General features: G+C 43.9%; 1 protein-coding gene across 1 annotated transcript in view; it reads left to right on the top strand.

The window, feature by feature from the left end:
• NCAPG2 (non-SMC condensin II complex subunit G2) overlaps positions 1 to 20,807 on the top strand; it is a 285,514-nt gene that overhangs the window by 160,114 nt on the left and 104,593 nt on the right. The window contains exon 15 of the mRNA XM_030198719.1: positions 9,706 to 9,815. Coding sequence (XP_030054579.1) covers positions 9,706 to 9,815 — 110 coding nt within the window. The remainder of the gene's footprint in view (positions 1 to 9,705; positions 9,816 to 20,807) is intronic.

The raw sequence follows: 20,807 nt of genomic DNA, 5'->3' as shown, positions 1-20,807 counted from the left end.
AGAGGTAAGGCTAAGTAAAGAGCATTACAGAAGTTAAAGTGAAGTGTCACTAATTTTGAATAACTGTTCTAAAATCTGAGTGCGCAAGAAATCACACAGTTAAACTAGACTGAGTTTGCAGAAGACCAAGCATATATTCAGAAGATATTCTTTTGGATATGCCATCAGTAAAGCACGTCAGGTAGGGTTAAATGTCCATTTTTCTCAATGGAGGGTGAAGAGTGGACTGCTGTAAGGATCTGTACTGGGACCAGTGCTATTTAACATATTTATAAATGATCTGGAAATTGAAATGACCAGTGAGGTGATTACATTTGCAGATGACACAAAACTATTCAAAGTTGTTAAAATACATGTGGATTAGGAAATTGGAAGACTGGGATCCAAATGGCAGATGAAATTTAACGTAGACAAATGTAAAGTGATGCACATTGGAAAGAATAATCCGAAACCTGATGCTAGGGTCCACTTTGGGGGTCATCTCCCAAGAAAAAGATCTAGGTGTCATTGTAGACAATACACTTAAATCTTTTGCCAGTGTGCAGCAGCAGCCAAAAAAGCAAACAGGGTACTAGGAATTGTTAGGAAAGGAATGGTGAATAACACTGAAAATACTATTATGCCTCTGTATCGTTCCATGGTGCAACCTCACCTAGAGTATTGTGATCAATTCAGGTCACCGTATCTCAAAAAAGATAAAGTGAAATTAGAACAGGTTCAAAGAAGAGAGACTAAAATAACAAAAGGGTGAAACTTTTCTCATGAGGAAAGGCTAAAGGGGTTAGGGCTTTTCAGCTTAGAAAAGAGACAGCATAGGGGGAGATATGATTGAAGTCTACAAAATCTTGAGCAGTATAGAATGGGTAAAAGTGAATTGATTATTTTTTTTTGTCACTCTTTCAAAAATTACAAAGACTAGTGGACACTCAATGAAGTTACATGGAAGTACTATAAAAACAAATAGGAGTAAATATTTTTTCACTCAGTGAATAGTTAAGCTCTGGTTATCATTGTCGGAGGATGCAGTAACAGAAGTTAACATATCTGGGTTTAAAAAAAGGTTTGGACAAGTTCCTGGAGGAAACGTCCATAGACTGTTATTGAGATGGACTTGGGGGAAGCCACTGCTTGCTCTGGGATTGACAGCATGGAACATTGCTACTTGTATTTCTGTCAGGTACTTGTGACCTGGATTGTCCACTGTTGGAAGCAGCATACTGAGCTAGATGGACCATGGGTTTGGCTATTCTTATGTTCTGTTAGTCTTTTTTTCTAGAATTTGACAATTTCAGGCCAGGGCTTATTATCTGGAATTATTTTTAATCTTTTAAAGAATTTAAGTGAGCTTTAAAAGCTTAGCTATTTAGTAAAAGCTTTACCTGACTATATATCAGTGCCCTGGGGAGAAGTATAGTAATGCTGATGTAGCTGTCCTTAATGTCGGGAGATACTCAGAGTTACTGTTCTATTGGGAATTTTAATGTCTTAGATGTACAATTTTTTTGTATTTGATTTTTATGCTGTTCGGATGGGTAGTGTTTTAGGAAGTTAAGATTGTGTCTATGGATTAGATATTTAGACATGTTTCATAATTTTGTGCACGTACACAATATATTTCTTAATATATTGAAGGTTTTAGAGCTGCATAACTCATAAATTATATTGTTTATATATCCCATTTGTGATCCTTCTTGAACTGTAGGGTAAAGTGGAATATAAAAGTCCATATAGAATAAAATAATGAAATCTAATTCCTGTGACAGTATCTATCTACATTTCTGCCAGCCATCCAGCCAGTTCGTTTTTTGGTACTCGCCTCGTGGTTTTCTTTATTGTCTATCTCTTTGTCCAAGTCCATCTCAGATATCGAGGCCATTTCACTGCTATTTTACTCGTGACTCTGCCTCTAGCATCATATGCAGATTAGAACCCCTCTTAGTACTTGTGGATTAACATGACTTCAGCTCCGGCCTAGTGACTGGTTTCACTTTGTTTTACCTCTGCGGGTTTGTCTTTGTATCTCTACTCTCTCTGAGCTTCCTTAGAAAGCTGCCATTCCCTCGGTCTGATGTCACTTCCTCATAAGTACATAAAGTACATAAGTAATGCCATACTGGGAAAAGACCAAGGGTCCATCGAGCCCAGCATCCTGTCCACGACAGCGACCAATCCAGGCCAAGGGCACCTGGCAAGCTTCCCAAACGTACATTCTATACATGTTATTCCTGGAATTGTGGATTTTTCCCAAGTCCATTTAGTAGCGGTTTATGGACTTGTCCTTTAGGAAACCGTCTAACCCCTTTTTAAACTCTGCCAAGCTAACCGCCTTCACCATGTTCTCCGGCAACGAATTCCAGAGTTTAATTACGCGTTGGGTGAAGAAAACTTTTCTCCAATTTGTTTTAAATTTACTACACTGTAGTTTTATCACATGCCCCCTAGTCCTAGTATTTTTGGAAAGTGTGAACAGACCTGTTCACATCCACCTGTTCACATCCACCTGTTCCACTCCACTCATTATTTTATATACCTCTATCATGTTTCCCCTCAGCTGTCTCTTCTCCAAGCTGAAAAGCCCTTGCCTCCTTAGCCTTTCTTCATAGGGAAGTCGTCCCATCCCCACTATCATATTAGTCGCCCTTCGCTGCACCTTTTCCAATTCCACTATATCTTTCTTAAGATGCGGCGACCAGAATTGAACACAATACTCAAGGTGCGGTTGCACTTGCTCACATTAAACGTCATCTGCCATCTAGCCGCCCAGTCTCATAAGGTCCTTCTGTAATTTTTCACAATCCTGTCGCGAGTTAACGACTTTGAATAACTTTGTGTCATCAGCAAATTTAATTACCTCGCTAGTTACTCCCATCTCTAAATCATTTCTTACAGTTTTTGTGTTTAAATCTAAACAGAAAAATGAAGGCGGGTGTAGACCATATTATCTATCCAGTCTGCTCATCCATGCCTTCTACTATTCCTTACTCTCCCTTAGAGATCCTATGTACTTGTCCCCAAGTTTGCAAGAATTCAGATACAGTCTTTTTCTCCACTGCCTCCGCTGGGGAGCTGTTCCATGAATTCACCACCCTTTCTGTTTGTTAACTTTTTAGCAGTACAGTTGTAGAACTGTAAATAAAAAAACACTAGCCTGTGCTCAATTCAACAATTGTTCATTGATATATCGATATATGAGAACATACAAGGCTTAATGACAAACCAGGTATGTTCTAAAGTTTGGTCAGAGGCCAGTTCCTTATATAGGGAATTTGGCATCTTGAACACAAAAGGATCAAAAGAATACATTAAAAAAATTCATTATTACAGGAGCATAGGTTAGTTTACTAATGACTTCATCGTCTCCGTGATAGTCTCCTTCACCCCTTGACCATCAGATTATCCAATAATATATTGGAGTCATAAATACCTACTATTAAAATATATTTCTAAGGTAGAATATTTCCACACAGTCAAATGGAACAATTCAAGCAAAAGGTGACTTTGACAACAGTACACTATATCTATAGACTGGTATATCTCAATTTTGACTTAGCTTTCAGTTTCAAAACAGCAAAACATAGTAGATGACAGCAGATAAAAATCTGCACAGTCCATCCAGTCTGCCCAATAAGTTAAACTCACAGCATGTATTGCAATATAACATATATATTCTTGATCTGTCCTTGCTATTTTCAGGGCATAGACTGTAGAAGTCTGCCCGGCACTGGCTTTATTTTCCCAGTTAACTGGAGTTACCGTCTAAGCACCGCTAAGTTTTTTTGTTGTTGTTTATTTTTGTTTCCATATAAAAAAGTATGTGGGCTGATTTCTCTAGTTAATTGATGATAAGCTTGTGATTCCCGAATTATGTTTGTCTCTTTGTTTTTTGTAATCCGCATGGAACTGTATTGGCTTTTGCGGAATATAAGACCGATATGTAATGTAATGAATCTTTTGTGTTTATTCCATGCATTTTTAATTTTGTTACTGTTTTCATCTCCAGCACATCCCTCAGGAGAGCATTCCAGGCATCCACCATCCTCTTTGTGAGAAAGTACTTCCTGACATTACTTCTAAATTGACCTTCCTGCAACCTCCATTTATGTCCTCCAGTTTTACTTCTTCCCCTTCTCTGGAAAAGATTTGTTTGCATACTAATACCTTTCAAATATTTAAACATCTGTATCATATCGCCCCTACCCCTCCTTTCCTCTAGGGTATTTATATTCAGTTCCTTGAGTCTTTTCTCATACGTCTTTTTGTTCAAACCCCATATCATTTTTGTTGCTTTTCTTTGAACCGTTTCAAGTCTTTTTATATCTTTAATGAGATACTGCCTCCAAAACTGAACACAATACTCCAAGCGGGGCCTCACCAAAGACTTGTACAGTGTCATCAATACCTCTTTTCTTCTGCTGGTTATACCTCTCTATGCAGCCTAGCATTCTTCTGGTTAGGGGCACCGCCTTATCTTGTTTCGCCGCCTTGAGATTCTCGGACTCTATCACCCCAAGATTCCTCTCATGAGTTGTGCTTATCAGTCTCTTACCTCCAATCTGATATGTCTCCTTTGGATTTCTTCATCCCAGGTGCATCACTGTGTACTTGTTCGCATTAAATTTCAACTGCCAGTCCTTAGATCATTCTTCTAATTTTTGTAAATCTTTTCTCATTTTTTCTACTCCATCCGGGGTATCCACTCTGTTTGTAATCTTCATGTCATCCACAAAAAGGCAAACTTTCCCTCCTAACTCTTTGGCAACGTTGCACCAAACATATTAAATAGACTTGGCCTAGCACCAGTCCTTAAGGCATTCCACTACTCACCTTCCTTTCTGATTTTAAAATAACTATATGTAGATCTGAAGAACTGAGGTTATATGGACTTGAATATGTTCATCATGGGATGCCAATTATTAGCTCAAAATCTTGTTAAACAAGATATAGAGTGTTCACACATTGTAAAGCAGATATATTTGTACTTACTTTTGTGCACTGGAAAGTAAAGGAAAGTATGGGGCTCATTTTCAAAGCACTTAGCCTTCCAAAGTTCCATAGGTTTCTATGGAACTTTGGAAGGCTAAGTGCTTTGAAAATATGATCGTATGTAAACATCAATGTGTTATAAATTTAGAAGAAGTTTAAGGTATTGTGAAAGATTGAATATATGAAGCTAAGATTTCCACTGGTGTGAGTATATGCAGTATAGGGTGTTTTGCTCCTGACATTGCACACTTTCTACTGTTCTAAACCTTTAGGTATTACAGTGTTTTTTCCAGAAAATTGTTGGAGGTGAGTGGTGAAATATAGGTATGTAGAAAGCAATATGTTCAAAATTGGAAGGCAAAGGGAGTGAAAGTGGATGAGGAATACGAGATTTCATACTTAATGTGCATATAGGTACATTTCATATTTACATCTTATTTTCATGGGACTGGTTTCACCTTATAGGGGTAATTATATAAAGCATGGGTTTTTTTTTTACACTCAGAAGATTGTTCTTATAAAATTGCATGGGACGTATATACATATAAACCCATGTGAACTGAACTGGGTGTAGTTTGGGTATTAAGCCTTTGCTGCTCTCCAGATAAATTGTGCCATTTTTGGACTTTATATTTTACAGATGGGTGTACACATAAGCGAAGTCTGCACAGAGCATGGGTTGGACTCACACATATTCACATAACGTATAGAATACTATAAATTATGCCTTATCTGTGGCATTTAGGTTTGAGCACTTACACAAAGTCTATGGCTGGTGTAAGTGCTCATGCCTAACTTCATTCGCTCATACATATCCAATTATGCTGGTATGCTCTAAAAGGCAAGTAACCATATACTTTATTTATATCCCACATTTTCCCAAACAAGTTTGAGTTCAATTTGGCTTATAATAAATAGTATAGGATACATGACAGAGACTAATGCCATAAGAAAGTAAATTTTTGTAAGAACCCAATTATACAATTAATATCATAGACGTACTGGGATAACTATGGATATTCAACATTTGGAAAATCTATTTTGAATGAGAAATATAACAGGTGCCATATAAATGCCACATAAATGTATTATAGAATTACCTCCATAGAATACACATACATATTTACACCTGCTTCAGAGTAGGTGTAAATTGTATGAGAATATTTGTACACTATTGGGTGTAGTTCTGGGATGCTCTTAGGTGACTATCCAGCTTATAATCGAAAAAGAAAAACGCCTATATTTCAACCCAAATCGGGAGATGGGCGTTTTTCTCGCAAAGGCGCCCAAATTGGTATAATCGTAAAGCCGATTTTGGGCGTTTCCAACTGCACTCCGTCGCGGAAATGAATAAAGTTTATGGGGGCGTGTCGGAGAAGTGGTGGAGGCGGGACTGGGGCGTGGTTATCAGCTGAGGAGAGATGGGCTTCTTTAGCTGATAATCAAAAAAAAAAAGGCGTTTTGACCGTGATTTTGGGTCACTTTTTTTGGACCCTTTTTTCTCACGAACAAGTCCCAAAAAAGTGCCCCAACTGCCCAGATGACCACTGGAGGGAATTGGGGATGACCTCCCCGGACTCCCCCAGTGGTCACTAACCCTCTCCCACCAAAAAAACCCCCACTTTAAAAACTTTTTTTCCAGCCTGTATGCCAGCCTCAAATGCCGTACTCACCTCCATGACAGCAGAATGTGTTCGATCCTGTCACAGCCTTTCCCTGGGTCAGATGTGGCTCTCGGGTGCAGTACAGGGTCACATCAGCATTGCATTGTGGTGGGTGTAGGGTATTGGGCTCCGTGATTTCATTAGCTTGTGTTACAGTCTCACGATGTTGGTAGTTGGTAGGCTCTTCTCCCATGGTGATTTTCCCCCTGCCTTCTGGGTCAGAGTGTGCCCTGTTGTGTTTCCTGTTGTGGTCCATGCGGTAGTGGCCATTTTTGTAAGCCAGTTTCGGTTCCCTTTCCTGTGTTAGCCACGTTACAGAACTTAGTTCTTACCTTGAATGTGGCTGAAAGAGGGCATTGTACAGCATTCTGCCAGCTCTGACCTACTGCTAATTTCAGTACCAGGGAGACTCATTGCCAGTGGGGCACACAACCTCTGATCTGCAGAACTGTGAGTAAACGCGGTTATTCCAATAAAGGACGTTTTCGGGGAGATTAGTCTTCAGGTGTCAACTGGTGTGCCAATGTTATACAGCAGCAACAAGTCCTAGAGGCCTGCGTGTATGCAGGTCCCTGGAGCACTTTTAGTGGGTCCCGCAGTGCACTTCAGCCAGGTGGCCCCAGGCCCATCCTCCCCCCCACCTGTAACACTTGTGCTGGTAAATGGGAGGCCTCCAAAACCCACTGTACCCACATGTAGGTGCGACCTAAATCGGGAGATTGGCGTTTATCTCCCAAAAATGAATAACGCAGTATAATCGAAAGCCGAACTTGGACGTTTTCAACTGCACTCCATTGCGGAAGCGTACAAAGTTGACGGGGGCATGTCGGAGGCATGGTGAAGGCGGGACTGGGGCGTGGTTATCACCCGAACAGAGATGGGCGCCTTTCACCGATAATGGAAAAAAAGTATGCGTTTGTAGCTAGAATTTAGGGCACTTTTCCTGGACCCTGTTTTTTCACGAATAAGGCCCCAAAAAGTGCCCTAAATGACCAGATTACCACCAGAGGGAATCGGGGATGACCTCCCCTGACTCCCCCAGTGGTCACTAACCCCCTCCCACCACAAAAAATGATGTTTCACAACTTTTTATTTTCACCCTCAAATGTCATACCCACCTCCCTGGCAGCAGTATGCAGGTCCCTGGAGCAGTTGTTAGAGGGTGCAGTAGACTTCAGGCAGGTGGACCCAGGCCCATCCCTCCCCCTACCTGTTACAATTGTGCTGCTTAATGCTTAGTTGTCCAACCCCCCCAAACCCACTGTACCCACATGTAGGTGCCCCCCTTCACCCCTTAGGGCTATAGTAATGGTGTAGACTTGTGGCCAGTGGGTTTTAAGGGGGATTTGGTGGGGGCTCAACACACAAGGGAAGGGTGCTATGCACCTGGGAGCTCTTTTACCTTTTTTTTTTTGTTTTTGTAAAAGTGCCCCCTAGGGTGCCCGGTTGGTGTCCTGGCATGTGAGGGGGACCAGTGCACTACGACTCCTGGCCCCTCCCACGAACAAATGCCTTGGATTTATTCGTTTTTGAGCTGGGCGCTTTCATTTTCCATTATCACTGAAAAACAAAAACGCCCAGCTCACAAATTGTCGAATAAAACATGGACGTCTATTTTTTTCGAAAATACGGTTCGGTCCGCCCCTTCACGGACCCGTTCTCGGAGATAAACGCCCATGGAGATAGACGTTTTCGTTCAATTATGCCCCTCCATGTGATGTAACTTGAAACCAAGTGGGAGAATTTGAATGTGGCAATGAGAAAAGTACTCCCTTACTTCTGACTGTGCTGCTGTGATAAGCCTTGGTGCCTTTTATTATTATCATTGGAATTTTTATGCAGCTACCAGAACTGTGATTGTTCATATTACATAAACACCTTTGGAAACTGAGAAATGGACTGAAAGATTTTTATCTGCATTATAAAAGTTTATATGGGGTATGAAAGAAGTATGGTATGAGCTGTTGATTATATAACTAGATTTATTTTTGCAATGGGATCCTTTACTTAATCTGTGGCAAAAAGTGGCCTTAGCATGCCCTTACATGGGTCTTATCTGTATGCTAAGGCTACTAGCATACAGCCATTTTTTTAAAAATACTGCATGATCACAATCACCATCCCTTTTGTAGGTGATAAGGGCCTACACAATATTTCTGTGCTAACCAATTAGGAAGTAATGTAGAAGCTAACCCCATTAAAAAATATATATAAATGTGTGATGATTTAGCTTGTAAGTACATCAAATATGAAGCCTCATATTCTCCATCCACATTCACTCCCTTTGCCTTGATTCTTCTTTCCAAAAATACAAGTACTAGGGGGCACACAATGAAGCTGCTAAGTAGTAAATTTACAAATCGGAGAAAATATTTCTTCATTTAATGTGTAATTAAACTCTAGAATTTGTTGCCAGAGATTGTGCTAAAAGCAGTTAGCGTTGTGGGATTTAAAAAAGGTTTGTGTGATTTCCTAAAAGAAAAGTCCATAAGCCATTATTAATTTAGACTTGGGAGGGAAAATCCAGTACTTTTTTTTCTTGGATAAGTATCATAAAATCTGTTTTACTCTTTTGGTATCTTGCCAACTACTTGTGACCTGGATTGGCTACTGTTGGAAACAGAATGCTGGGCTTGATGGACCTTTGGTGTGTTCCAGAATGGCAGTGCTTATATTCTTATGTTACTAGATGTGCTAACTGGTTAGCACAGGGATGCCCACTCTTCGCCCATTACATGCTCCATCAAAAAAATTTTAAAAATATTTTTTAGCACATACACATTTCAAAGTTACCACAGGATACTTGAGCACGTCCTGCAGTGCTATCTTTTTAGCTGTGTTAGGCGCACATTAACTCCTAACGCCCTAATGCAGCCTAATGCTCCTATGTTGTAATATTTCTACTCTTTTTTTTTAATTTACTTTTATTCCTGTAATAAAATAGGCATAGAAAGTGAAGATTTGGATTTATTTATTAATTTTAGAATTCTGTAGTCATGTAAATATACTTATATCCACCCATTAATATATTTTAATTAAATCTTTGTTTTTCTTAAAGCTAAGTTGATGCTGACTATCAGACGTTGTTTAAATGCCTGCATCCAAAGGTCAGGTGCAAGGAACGAGCAAGAAACAGATGATGAAGAGAATGAAAAGGAGAATGCAAGTGTATGTAAATATAATGGCATTATGTCTTGTACAGAACAGCACCCTTATACTGTATCAAAATTAGGGCTGCACAATTAACACGTTAATAATGCGATTAATCCATTAAATTTTTAGCTTGCGTTAATTTTGATGTGATTAACGACCCGCATTGCACTCCCCAGCTGTCTTCTTTCAGTTTTCTCAGCTTCACTCCTTCCAGTGTCACAGCAGCAAGTTACTCTAACTTGCTTTCACTTTCTGTGTGTTCTGCACAACGGATGTGAAATCAAACCAAGAACCACAGGCTGCTCTGACTTTAAAAGGAGTATTTCTCTGTCGCCCTCACCACTACTGAATCCTTGAAAGACGCTAACAGTTACTGCCGAACCTCAGAGATGCTGCTGCCGCCACATCTCTCCATTTGAGAGGTAAGAATGGGAGAGAGGAGAATGCGGCAACTCTTGTTTTCCCCCTCCCCCCAAGTTTAGCCTCTTTTTTTTTTTTCTCCCTTGTCTCTCTTTCGCTGGCCTGGAGCACCTCTGATCTTTGGCCGGACCCACATGGCTGCGAGCACTTCTGGGTTTGCAGCTGTCTCTTGCTTCTGCCTGCATTTAGTTTCAGCTGCTCTGGAGGGCACTGCATTTGGCTGTGAGATACTGGAGCAGCTGAAACTAAGTGCAGGCAGAAGCAAGATGCAGCCGCTAACCCAGAAGTGCCTGCAACTACGGCTGAAGAGTATTCTGGGTCCAGCTGAAGATGAGAGCTGCTCCCTGCTTGTGATGGGGAGGGGGGGGGGAGGGAGGAATGGTGAGAGATGCTGGACAGGCAGAGGATCAGGGTGCTCAGACCAGTGATTGGTAAAGGAGAGAAGCTGCACTATTGGTAGGGGGTGAAAGGGAGAGAGGGAAAGGCTACACCATGGGAGGGGTGGTGAAAGGAAGAGAAGCAAAGCCTATATTATGGAGGAGGAGGAGGGAGGGTTGAAATGGAGAGAAGCAAAGGCTTCAGTGTTGTGGGGTGTGAAAAGGAGAGAGAAGAGGCAACATTTTTTTTAATGTATTTTGTTCTGTGCACTGTATGTGAAATGCAAGGATGTTTTGGAATCTTTGCTTTTCTTTTGACCTTGTCCCAGTAACTGCATGTTGGTTTTCAAAACACCCCTGCATTTTGGTCAGCGCGATTAATCGCACAATTAAAATTTTTGCCCTTCAGCCGTGAACAAATATAATTTAAACTTCAGCATGGTAGTGATTTCAGATATATTTTCCTATAATATAGAAAAATAAAGGGAGTAGTTATTAAGATATGTTACGGCCCTTATGCCCATTATTTGCCCCTTAACTATGCTAAAGTGCAGAAACCTGATACAGTAATGAGATGATCCATCTAGGCAAAGAGGTGGGAGGCACAAGGATGACATAACACACCGGGCGCCCAAAAGGAGAAAAAAGCTCCCAATCCAATATGTTCACTGTGAGATGGAAGGCTATGGGACCGTGCTTGCACATCCGCGCTACCTGCAGCATCACATCAAATAACATCTTCTAAACAAAAAGTATGTTTGTCCATATCCTTCTTGCAGACGGCTTTTTCAACTTCACAGGCAGCTGCTTCGGCATGCCAAGCACGATACAGACCAAAATTTTTACATCTGTGAATATTGTACCCGCGCCTTCAAGAGCTCCCATAACCTTGCTGTGCATAGAATGATTCATACAGGCGAGAAACCTCTACAGTGTGAGATCTGTGGTTTCACCTGCCGTCAGAAGGCCTCTCTGAACTGGCATATGAACTGCCTCTGGTGACCACTACCACTCTCCAGGCCGCATACTGCTGTTTCTTCTGCGCTTCGTCTGCACTTGCTGGGTATTGCTACAGTTCCCAATTGTGGATCACCTTGCCGAGAACTGTTCGTACCACTCTGGTCCATCTCAGCATCTGGATTACCACTATCCATCTTGGTCTCTCTTCCCTTTCCCTTTTCCTTCTTACCCTGTTCCTTCTCCCCTATCTAATGTAATTGTAATTGATTCACCTGTGCATTGTAAGCCACTTTGAGTCTGCTTCATGTGGAAAAAAGTAGGGTATAAATGTTCATATCGCTTCACCAAAGCCTACCACGGAGAGGGTGGTGGATGCTTGGAACGCCCTCCCGCGGGAGGTGGTGGAGATTGTTGCAGGAATTGATGCATGAATTTGTGATACTTCAGGAGTCAGACAGCACACCAGAATGAGAGAGAAATCTTCTTTATTTGCCAGCAAACAAAGTAGAACATCAGCTCTAGCTCTTTTCTTCTCTTTCTCAGCTCTCTTTGTCTCTCTCTCAGCTCTCTGTGTCTTTGTCTCAGCTCTCTCTTCTTATGCTGTCTTCTCCTTCTTCTGTCTGTTCCTTCTGTCCTTCTCTTTCTTCTGAGCTCCTTCTGACGTAACCTGCTTCTTCTCCCACTTAAATACAGTTCTATCTAGCCTAGCCTAGCCTAGCCCCCTTACTCTCCAATTGGTTAAGGAATAGATTGATTACCTTGCCTCAACCAATCAGTTCTATACAAATATCAGTTACATAGGTTCCAGACATCCTAAACTGACCTGGGGCCCCTTACACCAGACATTTGGGCTCCAGTCTCTTACATGTTATTATGATTGATTTCTCATATTCCTAGTACTAACTGCTAACTAAACTCTGGCATTCATTAAAGGGGTCAAGGGCCAATCTTACTTAATAGCATACATATCAGGTTATTACTTTCAAGACCATTTCTACATTTTACCTATAATTAATCAAGGAGAAGAGAGCTGACTAGTCCTGACCTTTTTCACCTATCAGCTTCCTTCACAGAACTAGCTAAGACCACAGAAAACTCAAAACACATGTTGGCCTCTTCACTGCAGACAAAGAGTAATACAGAATTTAACAGACATTCTACACAGACACAAAACTTATTAATTTACACAGAATACAGCATATTCTAAAGTAAGCATCCTTATAAGACATATTCTACATACTTATAATGGTCTCTATCTATATCTAAGCTATCTCCTTATAACAAAATCTACATATCAAGAACTTCTGAAATTATTTCAGCTTTAAACTACAGTATGTCATATGTCTGGCTCATTCCTTTGTTCATTCATAATAATTTACAGCTGTGCCAGCATTTAGCAATCCATCACTCACAAGGGTGAAAGAAATTCCTGTCTCTGACCTTTTTAACCTTTTGCTCGGCAAGCTAGACATTGAAATAATATGAACCATCTGGCATTTCTTCACTTTAGTTGCAAGGTAAAAAGTTAGAATTCAAACTTCAAGCTTTTAATATCATTTCTTATGTATATAATTTCTCAGAGTTAACACTTTCTTTGCCCATGGCTGCCTCATTCCCCCCTTTGAGACTAAAATCAGCTTATGCAGAGATAAGTCTCACAACTCAAACTCTGGGGATTATAGTGATCCTAACTAGGAATAGACTTATGAACCACCATTACCCTACTTGTTAAGGTCCGACGGCATACTGCCGAAGCACATGAGGCCAGGAAACAAAACAAAAATCCTGCTAAAACTAAGACTATTAGGGAAATGAACAAAGGACGTATCCAGGAGGTCAATGACCACCACCAGGAGGTAAGGTCTAATCCTCCTCGGTAATCCTCCACATTAAGGCTGGCCAACTGTAGGACTTTATCCATAGCATGCCTAACTACATGCGTCCTATTTATGACAATGGTACAGCACTCTGAAGAATTTAGCACTGTGCAGAGACCACCCTGGGCTGCAAAGAGATAGTCAAGACCCATACGGTTATACCGAGAAACTATACTTAATTCATTAATTTGATCCTGCAATGCATTGACTACCACGTTCAGCTCATGAACTAGAACATGAAGTAGGGATTGAAGTCTCCGGGTAGCCATACCTAGTTCAGTAATACCCGCTACCGGGCCCCCAATTGGAATCCAGGCCGTGGCAGAAAGGGCTACAAGTCTCTTTTTAGTCAGAGGATAAGTAGAGTTAATATACTGGAGGGCTAATTCAATCGCCTCATCCTCTGTGGCAACGGAGGAGGGTAAGGACAAGGCCTCTCGCTTAGAGCGGTGCGGGGATGGTGGTTTGAGAAGAGGAATAACTTTAGGAAAATAATTCAAGGTTACCAATACACAAAAATCATATGTGGGGGGAAGAATCATGTGGAGGACATTATCACAGAGCCAGTAATGACCAAGGAGAGGGCGACGAAAGTTCCCAATAAATGTAGGCACAGGATGGAGATTAGGATGCCCATAATGCGAGCCCCTATCCCAGGGGGAACGAAGAAGAAATGGAGACTTTGTACACCATAGGTGCCAATCCCCAATTGTGACAGACCGCTCATATGATGCAACCCCTTCATACCCCGGGGACTTATGAAAGTAGAAAATAGGATGGGACACTATAGTCTTCTCAGTAGTATAGTTAGGAGCCAGATAATCACCTTGGTCATAATCTGCAGGTATGGTAGTAGGGCACATAGGAGTACCTGGAGAAACTACCCACACAGGTTCCTCCTTCTCTGGGAGAACATTAGTATAGTTACAGGGAATGGGAAGAACAGTTGAGATGTCTCTTGTTAAACAAAACACTCCAGAAGCTGGATAGGGAGACGTAAAAACTGGCCTTAGAGAAGAGTCAGAGGGGGAAGTAGCATTATAAAAGGACCACCAAGTATAATCCTGGCTCCAAGGGCCTGAACTCGAAAAGTAGGGAGGTATAAGAGCTGGGAGCTGCACAGGGACAGGAACAGCTGGGACATCTGTAGTATAAGGAGAAAATCGGGAACACACAATACAAGGGGAAGTAATCTTTGCCTGGCTAATTAGTTCCTGGACAGAGTGTAACCAAAGGTTGGAGCGAGTTGGGGTTTTAGGAACAAGGAGGCAAGGAGTAGAAAACAACAAAAGCATCCAAACTACTAACATTTTCTTTCTTCCTAATCTAAAACAAATACAGCAAACTAATTAAGCAATAATATTTCAACAGTCTGTGCTAATCACAGATTACTCTCATATAATGTTCTCAGTCTTTGAGTTCTTATACCAGTTGGGATAGACCCTCAACTGACAAGGATCAAGCTCTCAAATTCCAAGAAAGCCAGAATCTAGACAGAAAGAGTCTCAGTGTGAAGCCGAAGTTCAGCAGCTCCTGCAGTATGCAGTTGACCCTTCTTTTCAGCTAGTAGATTCTTTGGTTCGGGTCAAGCGCAACTTCAATGGCTCCGCTGGATCACTTTCTGCTCTCCACTGTCTAGGCTCCGTCTGATCCGTGCTGGGCTCAGTCTGGTCAGCAGACTTAATTCGAGACCAATGGACCCATGGAGTAATCCCTGCGACCTTCACAGCTGCAGGGGTAGAAAGCAAAACAGTAAAAGGTCCTTTCCATCGGGGCCCCAAAGGCTGGAGCCTCCAGTCTTTCACCCAAACTCTATCCCCTGGCAGGAAGGAATGTACCTGAGCCTGGAAGGGGACAGGGTTTATTTCTCTCACATAAGACTGAAGCTCAGAAATTATCTTGCCCAAGAGGGCTACCTGCTCCTGTACCTGGGCAGACCCTAAAATCCCTATGTCTCCCTTAATTCCCTGCAAAATGGCTGGGGGCTTCCCATACACAATTTCAAAGGGAGAGAGGGCTGTTCCTTTAGTTGGAGTGCATCGGAGGCGGAAGAGGGCTAGTGGCAGTGCCTGTGGCCATTTCAGTTGGGTTTCCTGACAAATCTTTGCTAGGCTATTTTTCAAGGTTCTGTTTGCCCGCTCAACCTGCCCTGAACTCTGGGGACGATAGGCACAATGCAATTTCCAGGTAATGCGCAATGCGCGGGACAGGGCCTGAAGTGTAGCTTCAACAAAGGCGGGCCCATTATCTGAACCTATGGCAAGGGGCAATCCATACCTGGGGATGACATCCCTAAGGAGGGCTCGAGCTACTTCTGTGGCTTTCTCAGTGACTGTAGGATATGCTTCCACCCACCCAGAAAAGGTACAGACCATGACCAAGAGGTATCGGAGCCTACCGCTCCTGGGCATTTCTGTAAAGTCTATAACTAGAGACTCAAAGTGTGTTAGTCCCCTAGACTGAACTCCTGGTGGAATACGGGGTCCCTGACGAGCATTATTCTGGGCACAGAGAGTACATCGGGCTGAGGCAGTGGCAACCAGACTATCCAATCCTTCCAGCACCACTACTCGACTGAGTAGGCGGGCTAGTGCTGTTTTCCCTAAGTGCGATAGGTCATGAGCTTGAGACACTACAGGCCAAGCTAGGTGGCGTGGCACCAGAACTCTGGTATCAGGGAGATGTAACCAGCCATCAGGTCTCCTTACCGCACCTTCCTCTTGAGCCCATTTCTCTTCCATTTGGGTGTACATAGGCGTCCATTCTTGCAGTCGAATTTGGAACAGGGGAGTCACAGTACTTGCTGGGGGTCCTCGAGCAGCTTCCTTGGCCACCCGATCAGCATGGCGGTTCCCTCGGGCCACTGGAGTATCTACCCTTTGGTGTCCCCTGCAGTGAATAACAGCTACCTTCTTAGGGGCCCACACAGCCTCTAGCAGCTGAAGTATTTCAGGTCCATACTTAACAGGTTGGCCTGCAGCATTTATGAGTCCCTTTTCCTTATACAAAGCTCCATGAGCATGTAGAGTTGTGAAGGCATACTTGGAATCAGTATAAATGTTGGTCACTAGTCCTGCTGCTAACTCCAGAGCTCGTATGAGGGCCACAAGTTCTGCTTTCTGGGCTGAAGTTCCTTGGGGCAGGGCTCTTGCTTCTATCACCTTGTCTTCTGTCACCACAGCATAGCCTGCCAATCGCTTGGAGTTCTCCACATAACTGCTTCCATCTGTGAAATAAATTACATCTGGGTCCCTCCACGGAACATCTTTAAGATCTGGTCGACTGGAGTACACTTCATCCATGGTTTGGATACAATCATGATCCGGTGGTCCCTCAGATGCTGGCAAAAGAGTGGCGGGATTGAATGTAGCCACTGTTTCCAGGTGTATCCGTGGATTCTCACACAAGCTAGCTTGGTACTTAACCATGCGGTTATTTGTAAACCAGTGGTTGCCCTTATACTCCATGAGGGTAAGAACTGCGTGGGGGACTTTAACAACCAGTTCTTGCCCCAAGGTCAGCTTATCAGCTTCCTGGACCAGTAAGGCTGTTGCTGCAATGGCCCTCATGCAGGCTGGCCATCCTTTAGCCACTCCATCCAGCTGTTTAGACAGGTATGCAACAGGCCTCTGCCAGGATCCCATCATCTGGGTCAGCACTCCCAGAGCAACCCCCTGTCGCTCATGGACATACAGTGAGAAAGGTTTCTCCACATCAGGAAGGCCTAACGCAGGGGCTTGGAGTAGGGCTTTCTTTATGGCAATGAAGGATTGTTGAGCTGTAGGTCCCCATTCAAATGGTTCCTTTTCACCCCCCTTTGTGGCTTGGTAAAGGGGTTTCGCCATCAGTGCAAAATTTGGAATCCAACTTCTGCAGAATCCGGCTGCTCCCAGAAATTCCCTAACTTCTCTTCTGGACTTGGGTTGGGGAATTGCAGCAACTGCTTGCTTCCTACTGACATCCAGTCTCCGACTTCCCTGGGAAATACAAAAGCCCAGATACTTCACTTCTGACTGACAAAGTTGGGCCTTTGAGCGTGAGACCTTATAGCCTGCATCCAAGAGTAACTCCAGCAATTCTCTGGTAGCCTCAAAACACTCTTCCTGAGTCACTGCTGCAATCAGGAGGTCATCTACATACTGGAGTAAAACTCGCCTGGAAGGCTCAGATTTAAAAGTCTTAAGGTCTTGTCCTAGGGCAGTCCCAAAAATAGTGGGGGAATTCTTGAACCCCTGTGGCAGGCGGGTCCATGTATACTGAAGCTTCCTTCCTGTTACTGGGTTTTCCCATTGAAAGGCAAAAAGCAATTGACTGGCGGGGGCCACCCGAATACAAAAGAAGGCATCTTTTAGATCTAGTGTCGTGAAATGGGTAGCTCCAGAAGGTATCAATCCTAGCAGGACATATGGATTAGGCACTACAGGGTGTAATGAAATAGTGGATTTGTTAACCACCCGTAAATCTTGGACTGGCCGGTAGTCCTCAGTCCCTGGCTTCTGAACTGGCAACAGTGGCGTATTCCATGGAGACTGACAAGGACGAATAATTCCATGGGATAACAGACGATTCAGGTGTGCTTGGATCCCTTCCAGAGCCTTTCTGGGAATTGGGTATTGGCGAAGATGGATTGGCCGGGCATTTGGAAGTAAGTCTACATGGACAGGAGGAATATTTCGGGCCAACCCTGGGGGATTATCTTCTGCCCATACCCCTCTGACTTGAAAGCTATCTGCCAGGGGTAGGTCAACTTGGCCCTGCGACTGATGCAGCCGCCATTCTTCTTCAAGGGGGCAGCAGAAACTCAATATACCCTTAGAGCTGGATATCGGGGGCCGAAAGGAGACTGAAGTCTGGCCATCAGAGTCAAAGGAAATTTGGGCCCTAAGCTTGGACAGCAGGTCTCGACCTAACAAAGGGATTGGACAGTCTGGCATATACAGGAATTCATGAGTGACTGTGTGTGAGCCTAACTGGCATCTATGGGTCGTCAGGAAGGGCCTCCGGTTCTGCACCCCCGTGGCTCCCACCACTCGGACAGTTTTTCCAGACACAGGCGCTAATCGCTCCGTCACAACAGAATGTTCAGCTCTTGTATCAATCATGAATGGAATTGAGCGGCTCCCTATAGTTAACTTGACCATAGGTTCCTGGGAGCCCAGTTTGTAGGAACCCGGTCTGTCCTATTCGTCCCATTCTGCCATCTCGGCTATCCCGATGATGTCAGATTCAGGAGGCTCATATCTTCCCTCTCGAACTCGGCCTCGGCTTCCTCGATCTCCTGGTCCCCTTCTCAGTCCCTGGCGCCTCTGGGGGCATTCATCTTTCCAGTGCCCTCTTTCCTTACAGTGGGCACACTGATCCCTCTCCAATCTTGGTCTGGGATTCTCCCCCCTTGGCCGGGATTGATTGAAGGAATCTCGGGGCCTGGCTGGTGGTCCGGGGTCCCACTTTGGCTTCCCATTAGCTAGAGGTCGACCTCGATTAAGGGTGGAATTAGTAATGGCTGCCGCTAAAAGGTCGGCCTTCTTCTGCATCTTCCGGTCAGCCTCTCGGCGCACCTCCTGATCTCTATTAATGAAAACCTTGGTTGCGATCTCAATTAGCTGGGTGGTATTCATCCCTGCGAATCCCTCCTGACGCTGCAACTTCTTCCGGATATCTGGCATACTCTGGGCCACCAATGCGCTATTCACCATTCTCTGGTTTTCTAGGGCTTCAGGATCAAATGGGGTGTATGTTCTGTAGGCTTCAATTAGTCGCTCTAAAAAGGCCCCAGGGGATTCAGTTGCCCCTTGGAGAATTTCAGAGACCTTTGCCAGATTAATGGGCCTCTTTATGCCTTTCCTCATACTTTCCAGCAAGTCCCGGCAATAGCCAGACAACAGTTCATAGTGCTGCTCATTATTTGGATCCCAAACTGGAGCTGCGCGAGGAAACCGAGCTCTAACCCATTCCTCTAGGTTCTGTGTCCCCTCGGGGGCACGCGCTCGCGTTATGGCCTCAGCATTTTGCAAAATCTTCCGCCTCTCCTCAGTTGTGAAGAGGGTCAGGAGAAGTTGTTGACAATCAGTCCAGGTTGGGTTATGGGTGGCCATAATGCTAGCCACTAGGTCCACCACTGCCTGAGGCTTTTCAGTATAAGAGGGGTAATGCGTCTTCCAATTCAGGAGATCGGTGGTTGTGAAGGGTACATACTGATAGGCCTGTGCCTGTATAATCTGACCCTGATTATTAGGATCCGGTCGAGTGGTAGTTACCTGACGGAGTGGCAGAACTCTCGAGGAGGTGGGAATGGAATCTGAGGTAGAGCTAGGAGCTACCCTCCTATCATGCTCAAAGGTGATTGCAGCAGGTCTAACCCATTCAGGGGAGGTAGGTTGAAACCCTGAGGGATGGGGAGGGGTACTCATAGACTGAGAGGTGGTCACAGGTGATTCAGTCCATTGAAAGGGATGCCGGGCCCCTGATGAGTGGGTAGGGGTACTAGAGGGAAAGGCTGGGCTGTCGGGAGTTGAGGAGTCAGGGGGTGCAGCCCAAAGCGGGTCTTCGGAGGTTAACAGGGAAGGATGTGGCAGAGGAGGGTAGAGACTGGCTGAAAAGTCCAACCTAGGATGTGGTGGGGTTCGCACAGTGGGGGAGGAACTATCCGGAGAAGCCTGTACTGGAGAAGCTTGGGCTGGGCGGCGTGGATCTCTAGGGGCGGCACGAAACCCCAACAATGGGCCATAAGGTGGTGGCTCAAGATCTGAGGGGTCATCAGAGAGTATGGGTTTCTCAGGCAGGGTAGGGGCGGAAGCCACCGATTGGGTGGTAGGCTTCCTAGGGCTCTTTCCCTCTTCTAGTTTAGATTTTCTAATCTTTCTTTGAGCACGGCCTAACATGAATTTTACTGGGGATCCCATATAAGTTTTCAACCAAGAGGGAGGGTCAGTCACAAGGCTATCCCAGGAATCTATATAAGGGAGTTGTTCAGAATATTCTGGTTCTCCTACAACTATGCTGTAGACCTTCCGGATTACTTCAATATCTAAGCTGCCACTAGGGGGCCACCCCACTCCCATAGATGGCCACTCAACTTCACACAAGGTTCTTAGAGTACTTGAGCTTAAAGTCTGTCCATAGTCATTAATTAAAAATCCTTTTTTAAAATTCTTAAGCATACAATCTAGGGGGGTAGCAATTTGTCTAGATGATGTCCCACCCATAATGCTTACAGTTACAACACACAAAGGGGGAGGGAATTTTTGAAAGTGCAGTAAGGGGTCCGCACTCTCGAGACACTAGGTAGACAGACAGCAATCGCTTCCTTCCGTTGCTGGCCAATTGAACTCGCGTTAATTGGAAACGCAGCTATAAGAAGTCCGCACTCAGTT

The sequence above is a fragment of the Microcaecilia unicolor genome, chromosome 1 (genome assembly GCF_901765095.1).
Source record: "Microcaecilia unicolor chromosome 1, aMicUni1.1, whole genome shotgun sequence".
Taxonomy (NCBI): domain Eukaryota; kingdom Metazoa; phylum Chordata; class Amphibia; order Gymnophiona; family Siphonopidae; genus Microcaecilia; species Microcaecilia unicolor.
The sequence above is the reverse complement of the archived record's forward strand: the minus strand, read 5'-3'. Positions and strand labels throughout refer to the sequence as shown.